Source organism: Panicum hallii, chromosome 3, assembly GCF_002211085.1.
Source record: "Panicum hallii strain FIL2 chromosome 3, PHallii_v3.1, whole genome shotgun sequence".
Classification (NCBI taxonomy): Eukaryota; Viridiplantae; Streptophyta; class Magnoliopsida; order Poales; family Poaceae; genus Panicum; species Panicum hallii.
The window spans coordinates 6,355,908-6,371,497 of record NC_038044.1 but is presented as its reverse complement, the minus strand read 5'-3'; the positions used below and the strand labels follow the sequence as shown (position 1 = coordinate 6,371,497).

At 43.0% G+C, this 15,590-nt stretch overlaps 1 protein-coding gene across 2 annotated transcripts; it reads left to right on the top strand.

The window, feature by feature from the left end:
• Positions 1-7,220: 7,220 nt before the first annotated feature.
• On the top strand, positions 7,221-11,719 carry LOC112884982 (floral homeotic protein APETALA 2-like). Of its 2 annotated transcripts, XM_025950643.1 has the most exons (10): positions 7,221-8,302; positions 8,399-8,424; positions 8,521-8,551; positions 8,643-8,730; positions 8,840-8,985; positions 9,256-9,300; positions 9,430-9,533; positions 9,631-9,761; positions 10,169-10,276; positions 11,214-11,719. In XM_025950643.1, exons 1-10 carry the CDS (start codon positions 7,761-7,763, stop codon positions 11,448-11,450), a joined length of 1,458 nt encoding a protein of 485 aa, XP_025806428.1. In that variant the 5' UTR covers positions 7,221-7,760; the 3' UTR covers positions 11,451-11,719. The 2 variants fall into 2 exon arrangements, with proteins under 2 accessions (XP_025806428.1, XP_025806429.1); XM_025950644.1 differs by lacking the exon at positions 9,256-9,300.
• Positions 11,720-15,590: the final 3,871 nt, after the last annotated feature.

Sequence of the window (15,590 nt, the reverse complement as noted above, 5' to 3'; positions counted from 1 at the left end):
AAGCAGGATATTCCTAAGACAAAAGTCATATATAGAGGTTGTAAAAAAAATTGTGGTGCTTTACTTTGAAAAAAAAAAGAATGTGTAATCTGTGCGTCTAAACAAATGCTGCCGGTACTAGAACCTCACTGGAAAAAAGTAGGGGTGCAGATGGCAATGAGTAGGAGGAGCTAGCTAGTCATGTGTCTACTTCCCAGGTGATGCTTGTTAGCTCGTACTAGCGTTGTACACTACTTGTACAGGAGGAAGTGATGGCCGGTGGGTTGAGCTTTGGCCTTTGGGGGCAGGCAGCAGAGCGACTGAAACCCCGAAATGGCAATGTGGGGAATAGCGAGCCAGGACCACTTCTGGCCCTGCGTGCCTGGCTGTCTCCTCAATACTTGGCGGCGGGGGCACTCTGCAGGCTGCAGCGCACGGCTAGCCACAGTGCAGTGATGTGGTGCGCACCCTCTCCATCGGAGGGCACTCTGATGCCTCTGCTCGACCTGCAAGGCCAGCATGCAGTGCACGAGCCGTTCGCATCTCTCCCTCTCTATCTTTCTTCTTCTTCTTTTTTTTTGAAAGGATCTCTCTTTCTTCTTTACTTCGCGATCACTGCAGCACCACGAGATCCTCTGCTCAGTGCTCACTCAATCCTCCTGCAGCGGCTGCTGTCTGTCTATGGCTAGACGCTCGCGCTTGTCTTTTCTGTTTTGTTTTGTGTATGTAATGGGGAATTCGGCGATCTCTCTATCTGTAGCATGCATATATATATGGCTGCCAGTAGATGATTGGCCGGGATCCTCTCATATCATTAGTTTGAGATAACTAGGTTCCTTTCATCATTAATCTTGGACGTAATAATACGCAGCAGTTAGTTGGGAACTTGCATTGAGATGAAACGCGAATCAATCCTCCTGTTGCAATCACGTTTCAATGAGCGACAAAGACTACTACCCTCACAGCGTCCCGTGGAGTCGCTGAAAGCTTTTCCTTGCATGGGCGGCTGGGCCCATGCGGGGAGAAATCGCAGCGAATAGAGTAAAACCACACGTGCCGTACGCCTACTACAACTTCCCAGTCCCAGCAAATAAATAAAGTACCCAAGAGATAACAACAACAAAACCTATCTATATCGTGTGTGTATACGAATGGTTAAGAGTCGTGGACCAGACCAACACAATAATATATAGTGACACACTTATTAGTTAGGAGATCGTCCATGCATAGATCTTACTAAACAATAAGATGAGTCATACGGTAGCTTAGTTCCCCCACAAATCCAACCTACCAGTTTCATGCTAAATCATCACCCAAACGATGAATCAATCCGTGCGGGCACACACGCATGAACACAATAAGATTTCTCGAGCACACGCACGCTTTCACATCTCGTCGTATGATGCTCCAGTCCCAGCCCCTCCTTCGTTCTGCGCGTGTTCCTTCTTGCTCGGCGATTGCTGGGGGTCGATCGATCCATCGAGGAGAGGCGGAATATCTCCATCACCTCATGAATGAGTAGTGATGAGTTGTGAGCGACGCGTGATGGATGGATATGGATGGGTCATCGATCCAGGCCAAGGCCAGGCTGCGCAATGAATCCTTTGTAGTCGATGGATAAGTAGTACGGTGCATGCACGCAGCCAATCAAAACGTACGAGATTTTGTGACACGCAACTGCTCGCATACACGTACGACGTTTGCTATCGTTCGGTACCGATACGATCTTAGCCTAAGGGTACTACGTCGATCTAGTCTAATAATAGGCGGTCTCATGCACTGCCACGTCATCTTAAGATAATATAATAAATAATACATATAATAGATTGTCTTATAAGTTGTCTTAGAGTAAATAAATAATTTCATAATTTATGCATAGAAAAAGAAAATATTGTGAGTTGCATGGCAGCAACAACTCGTACAATGGTGATAAAATGATGTTATAGTTCTAAATTTTAGTCTATAAGACTGCTGTCTCGCGAAACAAGCACCCTGTTCTCTCCCTTCTCTCTCTCCACCACCTAATTAAAAATACTATATGAACTTGCATAAGATGGCCTATAAGACTGCTGACGTGCAGTAATGTACTCGCCCTACCTCCTCTACGTATCTCACCAACCAACCATCGGAACCACGACACGCCACAAGGATAGATCAACAGTGGCTAGCTACTTCCCCTTTCTCCTCACGGCCAGTTTTGAAGTGTTTTTATTTCACCTCTTCATATACACATGATTCGTACGTGTTCACTCTTCATCTATAGAGGGTGTACGTGCGCATCTACGTTTGTAAACTGTAGCCAGCAAACTGCAGTTCAATGAAAGAAACCAGGCAACGCGCTATACATATCATGGAGTTTTACTTAATTCATATATGCAGATCAAGCCCTAGTATTCTCCGGAGAAAATGTCTTGTTCAAAGGAACTAAATTTTGGTCAAATTTGGGCGGTGGGTGCACGCATCCGTCCATCCATTTCGCCCCCTCCGTCAACCGTGGTGCGCTGTGCAGCGCGCTTGCACGTTGACCTTCCGTTTTCGGTAGTGCTATCGCGTTAAAATCCGTGCCCATCCGGACCGAAAGAAAGCAGCCGCACGCACCCACCGTTCCTGTTCCATCAAACTGTTCATACCCACAAATGCCACTGCTGCTCTCCTATACATAGGATTATATAGATAATCCCTTGTTTAGTTTATTTCCTAGTGGCTTCCAAGTCCACGTACACTTGCGCAGGTACACACGTTCTATTTTGGTACCAAATCAATCAGCAAAACACGCTTTTCTCGCGGATGGCGACGTTTTCGGTCGCGATAAGTGATTCTTGATCTCTATATGGATTTTTTTTTGCTATATATACATGCACAAAACCCACTCGATTTTGGTTCGAATTCACATTTGGTATAAATTATGTATAAGCATACTGTACTCCGTAGTCTTTCCAAACAAGCCTTGAAATCGAATTAATTGACCACAAGAGCCGAATGCACATAGATATATATTAGTCACAGTGTTTGCATACTTGGTAGCTACGACTAAGTTTCTTGGTTGAGACTGCCCTTATATCTTACTATTATTAATTGGAGGTTTCTTTTGAAGCCTCTAGGTGAAGCCACGTAGGATCCTAAGTGGACACTCTACAAAAATAAAGAAATTCTAGAAATTCTTACAAAAATCAGAAACATCCGGCCATCAATTCGACAACTCTAATCGTAATAATCATTGGATCTGTTATCTTTTCTAATAAATTACCCACATGTGCTATAATAAAAATAGCCTAAAGTAACCATCTAAACATGTATTTAAATTACCACCTCTACCATTATAAAAAAATCTGAAGTAACCCTCTAATCTTCATGTAAATTACCCACCTATGCCATTATAAAAATAATGCAAATAATCCCTACATTTGCACATAAATTATCCAATCATATCATTATTAAAATTTAAATTAACCTCTAAAACTAAATCTAAATTATATAATTATAACAAAACTAGCACAGTGCCCGTGCGTTGCTACGGGTAATATAAATTTTACCCGAACCTATATGAAACCACCAACTTTGTGCTCTTTCAGTCCATGTACAGACCGTGCTGTGACCACGTGAGGTATTGATTGTCTGGGTTCGGATTGGGATTCTGATTGATTTGTCTAGGTTCCGGTTACGATTCCGAATGATTTGTCCGAGTTCCAATTAGGATTCTGATTGACGTACCAAGGAATCATTGCTTGCTTTAGAAATAGTAGAGATAAAGATATTAAAGTGAAATAATATAATATTCTAAATTACTATTTATATTATTATTAATATATTGCTTATATTATTATTATATAAAAATACTATCCACGATATGTGTTACCATGTATTCATGCGTGATAGAAGAGATAAGAATATCAATTCACGAACAAATAGTTCAATTAAATATATATCAAACACATATAGAGTATGTGTTAGAATATAATATAATAAAAGAGGGGTGTGAGATAAACAATTATAAATATTAGCTATACACCTTATTTTTATATTAATTCTAGTTGGTCTTTATTTTTATATTAATTCTAATTAGCTCGAGAGGGAGCACAAGTTGATAGGCTAGTTGTAACTAATTTGAGTTCTATGCGCAGCGTGCAATTGTGAAAATTATCGATTTTGTCCATTATGAGCTCGTGCTGAGCCCAATAAATGTTGTTACCTTATTGTTTAAATTTCTGTGGTCAATATTGCAACCCGCACGATATTGCTTGCTCGAATTAATTTCTAGCTGGCTAGGCAAGGTTGAAAGCAATATGTGACCGATTGTTGCTGGCATTTCGCATTCTATGTATTGTGTCCTGTGCACTGGTCATTTGTCGCAATTTGATATGATCCACTTCATTACTAAATGTGCGTGGCTCAGTTGGTTAGGTTTCTTGCGGTAAAACTTGCTTACTCGACTTCATATCTTGTGGCTATAATTTTAAAAATACCGTGAAGACGTGCCAATAACTTGTGGTATTCGAGGTTGTTGACTATTTGCGGTGTTCAAGGTCGAACTTGACTATTACCTTCTACTCCACACCATAGTTTATAATATTTGACAAATTACGATATTATGAACAAAACATCCAATTTTTATATCATGATTTAAGCTAAAATTTTTGGGAGGAACTATTAATTATTGCGACGCAACGGAGTACATGGGTGAGCGTAAAATAAACCATGCATTAATGCATGTGTGTTTGAAAACAAATTATATATTACCGGTCACCACGAAAGAGAAGGCATTACTGGTACCACACCATAAATACATGGGACTTACAATGATGACGGATGCAGCATGGATCCATCCGGCGGTGAGAAACCTAGGCATAGATAACTCCGACAGTGTCCGACGTTGGACCGGTGGGTATGATGGGGTGGGCAGAGCGTAGCCTAGCTAGCTGTCCAGTGGCAAGTGGCCGCACAACTTGACGCAGCTAGCTGCTGCATCGCTTCGATCCTCTCGACATCTGGAGCTCCAACACTACAGGTCTACAGCTAGATGCACCGGGACCAGGAGAGTATTCATCCGTAGCTGCAGCAAATGGAGTAGTAGAGAGGGCTCTGCACGCACGCGTACAGATCGAAGACGAGAGGGTGCCATGGCATGGCATGTGACCCGTGCGATCGACGAGGTGCGTGCTCCTCGTGGTCCATTACAATTTGGGACGGGCAACGACGCCTCACCCTTCATGCATCAGGAGGCCATTAAAATACGCGAAAACACGTAGCTCACAGAGGGCCACGTCAGTCGCGGACACATGACCATATTCTTTCTGACAACCTGTGTTATAACTTATACTAGTACATAAATCTGCCGGTTTAACGATCGATCTCTCCTCGGTTTGCTTCCTTGATCTCGTCAGAGCACAGTAGTTCTTCGGTACGGTTTCCATTTGTTTTACCACTTGCCTCATCATCACTGGCAACATGAAAAATATATTCAGACGGTATGGGCAAACCAGCCTGCGTTGGGAATAGAAGGAGGTGAAAGGTATTAGAGCGTGGACAGTGGCTCGGATGGCCAAATACACCTCCATCTTATCATTTTTTGTACTCCCTTGATCGGTTCTAAATTGTAAGTTATTTGACTTTTCTAATTTATAATTTTTATTGTGCATCTAGATTATATCTAAATACATAGTAAAAAGTTTGTTTCTAGAAAAATCAAAGCGACTTCCAATTTGGAATGAAAGGAGTAATCAATAAATTAGACATGTCATTGTGTATCGTCGATAAGAAATGATACCTAATGATTAAGTGGTATGTGGCTACAAATAATAAATAATGCCACTACAATGGTTAAAATGCTATCTATAAGAGTTTTCCCTAATTAATAATAGATGGTAACTTTTTCTCCTCTCCATGTCAGACAAAATCCCTCTTATAGACAGCTAATGTTACATAACCGTATTTCTTCAAAAAAAAAATGTTACCCCCGCCGTACACGCAGTTACATTTTCAATCCCGGTGGTGATAACTAAACTTCTCCTTTTCTTTGCATTCGCCTTGGATCAGATATGGTGGATGGTTGGCTTTCTCCTTTTGTTGCATCCACCTTACTTATCCACCATTGGCTATGTGGTCCAAGCTCATCTCCCAATTCGACAGACATAATTAGTATCAATGCATCTTGCTACCCAACACATCGCTCATTCCCTTGGTTACATTCTTTTTTCCTTTTGGCGCACACGATATATATTGTCATTGTCATTCTCTTTTTACCTCCTAGCTATATTTGTATTTTATTAGTAAATTTTACATGAAAATATCATTTGAAGCTGCAATTTTGATCTCATAAATGCATATAATGTAAACAAGCTTATCGATTAATTAAATTATGACGGCTTCTTTTTTGCATCACTTGCTTGACTGTATTTTTTAATGATGGTCGACGTGGGTAACAATGAAGCATGTATAGAAGTATAGAGGTATCTTGAGCTAGTTTTCCATAGGCCAATTTTGCTAAAGCAAACTGTCAAACTTTTTATAGCCATGGTAGACTGTCAAAAAATTATTCGTTACAAGATACTTGACATTGTTTTACTACAAATAAATGAGAGAAAAAAATTAGTGTTGCACGACAAATTTCAGAGAATATTAGTGCTCAGAAGAAAATTAATCTTTTTAAACAACAATAGTAAGTAATTTTATCTTTCTTTCTCTTCTAATTAATATGATAATTTCTTGACCATCGGAGCCAACATCGAGGCTTTTTCTGTTGGCCAATTACTAAGATAACTACATAGAATAGGTGCCATACAACATCGCCACCATAATTGTTTGTTCCGTAGTATTTTTACATGAAATCCTATTTCTAACCTTGGTCTCGACAGCCTAGGACCTACAAAATTGCTTAATTAATTTCCTAAAAGTAGATTAAAAAATTAAGAAAACCCTCAGCTCAAGTCTAACGGTAGAGACTGCCCATGCTGCGATGCAGGCAGGAAAAGCCGAGCAAGAAGCATCTGCCCCAAACAGAAAGAAGATATTTTCTCGAAGCCATAGCATCATCTGCCACCTTAGCACTTCTCTTTCTTTTGCTCCCTCCCTCGTGTTGTTATTGTTGGACAAATCCAGGCCCGCAGCCACCCACCAAATCGGACGACGCAGGGCCGAGCACAGGGTGCCCAAATCAGGAAGGATTTTAAGGTTAACCGGCTGCCACCGGCTACTGCCCGTGACCCTTCTTCTCGACGGCACCTCCTCTATATATTACCCGCCTCTTTTTCTCCCTCCCTTCGCACCCGTCTCGCCTCTGATCTCATCCTTCTTCCTCGACTCCGTCGGCCACCGCCACCGCTCGCCGGCGCTGGCCGTCCGAGCTCGGAAAGGTCCCGCCGGCCTTTCCTGCCAAGATCCCACCTTCCTTTCTCGAGCCAGCTGACCTCGCCTGCTCCGTACTAGCTTGCTAGTTGATTGGTGGGGCGTTCTTGATTCGTGAAGCGACCGTACAGTAGGATCGTGCTCGCGCCGCCTGAGGGTTGCGTGCAGTATGGTCGTCAAAGATTGGGAGTGAGGAGGCAGCTCAACGCAGTCGTGGAGGCTAAATGTACCGCAAGAACGACTCGGCACTCTCCTGCTTCTACCTCTTCCTCCTCTGGTTCTTCTTCTTGAAATAGACCAGCCCGGCCCAGCGAGAGCAACTCGACTGCGATTGAGATCGATCGCTGTCTCGTTGTTTGGTCCGTGTGAGGCTGAGGTGATTCTTTCCTGGTTGTTTGCTCCGGCAAGAATCACAAGGTGCTTGGAGAAGGAGGGAGGAGATGGAGCTGGATCTGAACGTGGCCGAGGTGGCGCCGGAGAAGACGGCGGCGATGGCCGCGAGCGACTCCGGCTCATCGGAGTCGTCGGTGCTGAACGCGGAGGCGTCCGGCGGCGGGGCGGCGCCGGCGGAGGAGGGCTCCAGCTCGACTCCCCCGCCGCCCGCCGTGCTCGAGTTCAGCATCCTCAGGAGCGAGAGCGACGCGGCCGGCGCCGACGACGACGACGACGCCACGCCGTCGCCACCGCACCACCACCAGCAGCAGCAGCCGCAGCTCATCACCCGGGAGCTCTTTCCGCCCGCCGCGGGACCGCCGCGCCCGCAGCCGCAGCATTGGGCCGACCTCGGCTTCTTCCGCGCCGAGCCGCCGCGCCCGCAGCCGGACATCAGGATCCTGCCGCACCCGCACGCCACGCCGCCGGCGCCGCCGCCCGTGCAGCCACAGGCGGCCAAGAAGAGCCGCCGCGGGCCGCGTTCCCGCAGCTCGCAGTACCGCGGCGTCACCTTCTACCGCCGCACCGGCCGCTGGGAGTCCCATATCTGGTCAGTACACCAGCCACCTTCTCCTTGTTTCAGCTGCTAACCAATCACTTCTAACACGAACGTTTTCGTCTTCTTGTTCCTCGACCGGAAATGCAGGGATTGCGGCAAGCAAGTGTACTTAGGTGAGCAGATTGCCAACTAATAATCTGTTAAAATTCCTCTCTTTCCGATCCGTAATCACCCATGGTCTAACTGATTGAGCGATCTGACTGACACAGGTGGATTTGACACTGCCCATGCTGCTGCAAGGTATGCACAGAATTGTGCTCTGAACCCTGTACTGTACTGAATCCATCATGTCCACTTTTGTTTCACCCCGGACTAATACTGGAACTTGCAGGGCGTACGATCGAGCGGCGATCAAGTTCCGCGGCGTCGACGCGGACATAAATTTCAATCTCAGTGACTACGAAGACGACATGAAGCAGGTGAGGAACCGGCAATCCATGTTCCTGCAACATTCAGTGAAGCATCTGCAGCTGAATATGCATGACATAACTCATGATATGGCCTGTCCTGTCCTCTTTGGTGCACCAGATGAAGAGCCTGTCCAAGGAGGAGTTCGTGCACGTCCTGCGACGGCAGAGCACGGGGTTCTCGCGTGGCAGCTCCAAGTACAGAGGCGTCACCCTGCACAAGTGCGGCCGCTGGGAGGCGCGCATGGGGCAGTTCCTCGGCAAGAAGTAAGAAAACTTCACAGCCTGAATCATCAGATTTTCCTAGATGTTGCTCTACTGTGAATCCTTGTGATGTTCCTATGTTAGTCTCATGCTATAACCATGAGCTTCTAGCAGATGAACTCCTAAGATTTAGTACAAGTTTATAGTTCAGTAGTAGTAGAGGCTAGATGCATGTAGCTTAATGGTTGTTTCAACAAAAGAAATTAAAGAAAAAGGTAGGTGGATAGGGAATTCCTAAGTCCTCATCGGTTGGAACGCCATGCTTGGGTGCAGGTACATATATCTTGGGCTATTCGACAGCGAAGTAGAGGCTGCAAGGTTGTTCATCTTGGATTCTGCCATTGATGCCCAAAAAATATTTTTTTACCTTGTCTTTTGATTTCCAAAGGGTTGAGTACCGACTCGATTCTCCTCTTTTGTTTCTCTTCTTTCCGTTACAAAATTCAGGGCTTATGACAAGGCCGCGATCAAATGTAATGGTAGAGAGGCCGTGACGAACTTCGAGCCAAGCACATATGACGGGGAGCTGCTGTCCGAGGTTGGAACTGAAGGTAGAAACTCTTCTCATAATTTCAGATAAAGTTATTAGCTGATGAACTTGTTTGAGCCGAGTTATTGAATAAACTCGAATTTTGTTTTGTTTTTCAGCGGGTGCTGATGTTGATCTGAACTTGAGCATATCTCAACCGGCATCTCAGAGTCCGAAAAGAGATAAGAACTCCCTCGGTCTGCAAATCCACCATGGATCATTTGAGGGCGCCGAGTTGAAAAGAACAAAGGCAAGTGCTAACGCCTTTGACATGTATCAAAAGCAGTAAAATTTTCTTGTTGAATTCTAGTGGCTACCTGATGCACTATGCGCAAAATAACCCAAGTTTCGCTCTCACCATGCTAATGACGTAACTACCATGCCTCTTATGGATCAAGTCTTTTTCATAGTTTACGTAGGAGATCCAATTTAATTTCTACAGCTGTTGTCCAATTTACATTTGACTGCCCTGACAAGTCGGAATCAGTAGGGAAATAGTTTTATCGCGTAGGAACAAGTTTCTCTTTTCAGAATGATCATGACAGTTGAGCAGAACATCTTGTTTCCTTTCAAAATGAATTGTTTAAGGAATTATAGAGCGTGGACAAATATGTAGTTCTTGATTATTCAACTGAAAATGTATTGCTTCTGATGCAGGTTGATACTCCCCCTGAACTGGCGGGCCGCCCTCATCGGTTCCCTGTTATGACTGAGCATCCACCGATCTGGCCTGCTCAATCTCACCCCTTCTTTACAAATCATGAGGTTTGGTGAAACTAAATTACTGAAATACAGACAGTTAAAATTAGATCTTATAGTTGCAAGGATTGTCTGAGAAACAGATGATTGAGTCAAGTTGTCCGTAGTTCACAGATCTGGCGTGTGATCTTGACCATCTGATGAGCATGCAGATTATGCACAGCCTGAAGGTGTACTTTCAGATATAGATTTTTAGTTAGTTCCATCCAATTGCATTTCTTGTGCGGCCATCAATTTGGTTCTAGTCTTACATCAACGCTTCATTTTCTTGAATTCTAGAGTCCACCTGTTCCCTGTCGGTTTCGGAGATATTAATGCACAGCACAATGTTTCATATAGGATTGAATATTTTGGGTTGGCCTTATCTGAGAATAATAGTACTAGCAGCCTTATGAATAGACATACGTTTGTATTTTTTTCCCCTCAAAAGGAACATCCTAGACTGACGACAATTCAACATTAGGCTACTCAAATCATCGTCAACTACTCCTGCCTGCGGCCAATAACCTTTGAAACGGTTCCTTGCCTGTTATAGAAGTGTGACTATTGTTCAAACCTTCCGTGAGAACAAAATAAACATATTCTTGTAATGCGATTATAGAATAGGAGTACTAAATTTGCCGGTTGTTTCAACAAACATGTTTTTACTATTCAACTAGAGAGTTTGGTCAACTTGAACTCTCGAACCTTTCAGGTCCTAGCCTCCTAAACTTTAAGGTCAGGCGGTCAGGCTCACATGTGTCGCTTTCCGATTCTATTGGACGGAAAGTTTGAGCTTGATGTTTCAAGCTCGTCGTTCTGTCCAACTGAACTGATGGAGAGACTAATTAGGAACAAGCTTCCATCAGAAAGCATTAGGATTTAACTGTTCAATTTGTTCTTGAACTCATCCTAGTATATCAGTAAGCATGCCTGCTGAGTAAACTGTTGTTGCATTATGCAGAGTGCATCAAGACATCTTAACAGGAGGCCAGCAGAGGGGGGGACAGGGGGTGTTCCCAGCTGGGCGTGGAAGGTGACAGCCCCTCCTCCCACCTTGCCATTGCCGCTCTTCTCGTCGTCGTCGTCGTCCGCTGCAGCATCATCAGGATTCTCCAATACCGCCACGACAGCTGCCCTTGCCACCCCATCGGCCTCCCTCCGGTTCGACCCGCCGTCGTCGTCGAGCCATCAACGCTGAAGATCAAGAAGCCACGCTGTAAATTTGCCGGGAAGATGGCATTTTTTTCCTCCTCTGGGCGTTGCAACTTTTTCGGTTTTGCGCCGGGGTGGTTTCTTGTAGTGGATTGGATTCGTGACTGTATTTTCATACTGCCCAAGTGAAATGGTTCTCTCTTTACATACACACTCTGCATGCTGCTCTGGGAGTTGCTGCTGCTGGAGATTGACTAACTTCAACATCTGAGATTGATCTATATATACATTGTGTAGAGAATCATTGCTGAACTATTAACATACAGAAGTATAGGTATCATAAGCCATGTCCTCTACTTCTGGACAAAGTTCAGGAACATTAATATTCCAGTTTCTTTCTTGGCTGTCAATTCGGTTCTTGTCCTTGCTTTGGAGCCAATTGCCTACTGTCTCGTCAAGTCGTTGTTCGTTCTTGCAGAGTTACCAGATTTACTAGCTCGAACGGAGTCAATGGACGGTGACGCATTAATATCCTTGCTTGTGTCTGTATTAGAAATCATACAGGACACTGCAATTTTTCTTTTAACTTTGGTCATTGAAGTCTAACTTAGAAATGAGAATCCGCTAGAAATGTCCAACTTTTTACCTTGAACAAACATATGTTGCTGACCCTGCCGTCATCCCTAATAACTTTTGTCAAGGAAATAATGATCGCGAGAAATGCCGACAGCTACTGTCGGCGAAAAGCGAAGGAATCTGCCATGTGCTAGGGCACAATTTTTTTGACGCCCACTAGATGCGTACTAGATTACTTGATAGATTCCCTTTCAAACTCGAGGGCGCATCGAGATTCGAGCGCTGCAGCTTGTTCATCGATTCATTCATTCCTTCTCGATCACGGTCTCAATGCCGGAATTGTCGATGATAAAAATGCACACCAACATAGGTGCAGTGCATCCATGTGGTATGGTGGCATGTGTAGCACTAGGGCCAATTCCATGGCTGCCTTCGATCTCTTGTTTACTTGTCTCCATGTGCCTCTGAAGGCGTACGGTGATCGCGGCACACAAGTTGGCTATTATACTTCTTGTTGTTTTCATGGGGAGGAAGGAGAACGGCATCAACTTTACTAAGGAATTAAGCAACATTTATATATACGAGATCTCATCTGATCCATAGAGAAATGTCAAGTGCAAGATATTTTAACAAATCGTGCCTTTCTTTTAACAAAAAAAAATGAAGAGCCCGATCAAAGCTTCTGATTTTTCTAGTTCAACTCCCTCCGTTCCAAAATATAGGTCATTTTATCTTTTCTAAATTTATAGATTTTGCTATGCATGTAGACATATATTATATATGTCTAGATACATAGCAAATATAATGAATCTAAAAATCTAAAAAACCTAATTTTGGAACAGAGGGAGTATATTCCTAGCTAATATATAGTTCCAAATCTTCATCTTCATATAATTTTCCTGCTTATTTTGAGCAATGAGGTATATATAATATGTGTGAACCTTTGGTTATATCAGTGGTCCAAGCGACTTGTCAGTAATAAAGGGTTAACCACAGGGATTCTCTGAAGCATCGAATAAATAATAGCTAATTAAGCGATCGAGAAGTAGTCTGTTGATACCTGTAAGTCTGTCCCTTCATTATTCCCTCCTAGAAAGGACCCATACAAATATTTTAAAGAACAGCTCATCCATTAGATCACCGACAAACGACCATCAGGTACCATCGAAAAAATAGCCACAAAGTTGAGAGTACAACCACCCGTCGTTGTTTGCAACACCGATCGAGATGGACACAGATAGTAACCCTAAGTTGTATATGTCCTTTTTAGATTAATGAAAATTATTTCCATCAGCTTGACCCTATATCCTTCGTGTCCGAAAAGAGAGCAAAAACAAAATCGACCAACATATAAACTGATCTATATACATGAGCTATCTAGTGAAATGAGATGAGAAAATGTGGCCAATCCAATGCCCACACTTAGCGAGTTGAAAATGCTTTTAACTTTTTTTTTGTGGGCCTTTGATGTTAGTTAGTGCCTGCGCGCTTTCGAATTCAAAGAGAATTGTTAGTACCCATAGCAATATATAATGAGAAGAAAACTGACAACGCCCTATTAGGATTTTTTAAGGATTGGAGGTGTCCTTGTTTTCCTCCATGTGATGTGGGTCTCTCTCTCCTTTTGGCATGATTCCATTCCCCCTCCGAGAGGAAATATATTGCTATTTTACGTGCACCCCCCGAATTACGTCACTGCTTACGTTAATTCCCAATCGGATAGTAATAATCTAACACAACCTTATTGCATGACATGTATCATGGACCAACATAAAACAAATCAGACAGGTACTGCTGCTGGTACTATATTAGCCCAGCCCTAATGGCGTTTGTTTATCTTCTGTTGGTGTGATTGATTCCTTGTATTAGGTGTACTCGAAGGATCAGTTGAGCTCCTTTTTAAAAGTAGCTAGCCCTGTATATATATTGTTTGAACTAACGCTCTTTGTTGGTTGGAGATAATGTTTTCTACTCTGTGAAAAGAGCAGTGTATGCACACTACACATGTAGTCTACTGCTTCTTTTAGTATGCTGCTATACTTTTCTAAACAGCATGATTAGCACCTTTGGTCATATGTGTGATGGATGGTCTTAAACTTTGTACTCCACCACATCGACCATGCATGCATATTAATTTCCTGCCAAACTACATACACTAATCGGTTGTAGTAAGGCGTCCATGGATCAACCTGCTCAACCAAGCTGCAAAGCTAACATAAAATACATGCAGAGCGTCAGATGACAGATGTAAGCTGAACCAGCTTGTGCCTTTCTTAATGTCTAGCTCGAATGGTGATCTGATGCTGATTCTTTTGGTTTTAAACTCTCATTTTTTTAAAATTTTCTGATCCAGTTGATGGTGACAGATTAATGCCAGTTGTAGTATAACTTAAGTTGTACAATACTAGATCAGGACTGGCCGGCCATATATAGAGAATTCAATTTAAGATGCTAATTATCAGTAACTCAGTTTGGTGACATACCCAAATTAAGCATGACGATCATATATAGATCGAGTGGCTGCTAGCAACAAATTTTGGCCAAATAGTTGAGCTCCTCTTACTACACTGCATCTGCATATACAATAGTGATGCATGGAAAATTTTAGGTGAAGTACCATAACTAGGGATGTGCATTAATTCATCTAGCCATTAAACTGCTGTCTAAATACGTGGACGCTAGGATTTGAATCCCGATGCGGAACATCATGCTGCACCCACGACTAGCTCCACCACCCAGCAGCTAAAAAGTACGTAATAAATCACCGTCTTAGTTGTGGGTCATTTGATTGGACATGCATGCATACATCCTTAATCCTTGTTAACCTTTATTTGTCCGATGAGAAGACGATACATCAATCAATCCAGCAGAAACCTCCAACTAGCATTTTCAGTTGACGGAGACGCAGCACCAACAGTGGGCTGGGCTCGTGATGCACAATCCATCCGTCGGCATCGCCTCGCCTGCTGTCACTCTCAAAATTGCTAGCTCTGCTACACACACACACACACGCACATATATATATATATATATACATATATATATGTTATATGTGTGTGTGTCGTCATTGGATTCACACGTGTAGCACTGTACGTGTGGTCGAGTGATATTATCCGGATGGAATTTCTTCAGATTTTTGGAAGTTTGCAGGCGGGACCAAATCCTGGAAAATCAGACTAGAAGATCCTAGACATGATTTTTTTTTAGAAAAAAAGGCATGCATATATGCTAGAAATACAGAATATTTCAAGGAAAAAAATGATTGGACACTGCTAGCTGCACCCCGTTTTTTTACACATTACCCGCACGCATGAGTGACAGATATTAACATCCGTTTCAAAATAATTGACATTTTTTATTTTACTATTCAACATTGTGTAAAAAGGCATAAATATATGACATGATTAAAGTACTTTTGATCAAATTTAATGATGTTTTTCTTCAGTTTACTTAGCTAGATGTTATAGTGATCCATGGGACATTACCATTTACATTTACTTAGCGCCGATTATCTCGAAGTAAATTTAGAAAAATATGAGTAACCGTACAGAGTCGAGCTCGAATGTGAAAAGGTAGGTTTCACCGCAACAAATGCTACCATCTGTGAGCT

Coding starts and splice junctions, on each gene's coding strand:
- LOC112884982 (XM_025950643.1), top strand. CDS start 7,761: ATGGAGCTGGATCTGAACGTGGCCGAGGTGGCGCCGGAGAAGACGGCG. Junction 8,552..8,642: donor ACTGCCCATGCTGCTGCAAG/GTATGCACAGAA, acceptor TGGAACTTGCAG/GGCGTACGATCGAGCGGCGA. Junction 10,277..11,213: donor CCTTCTTTACAAATCATGAG/GTTTGGTGAAAC, acceptor TGCATTATGCAG/AGTGCATCAAGACATCTTAA.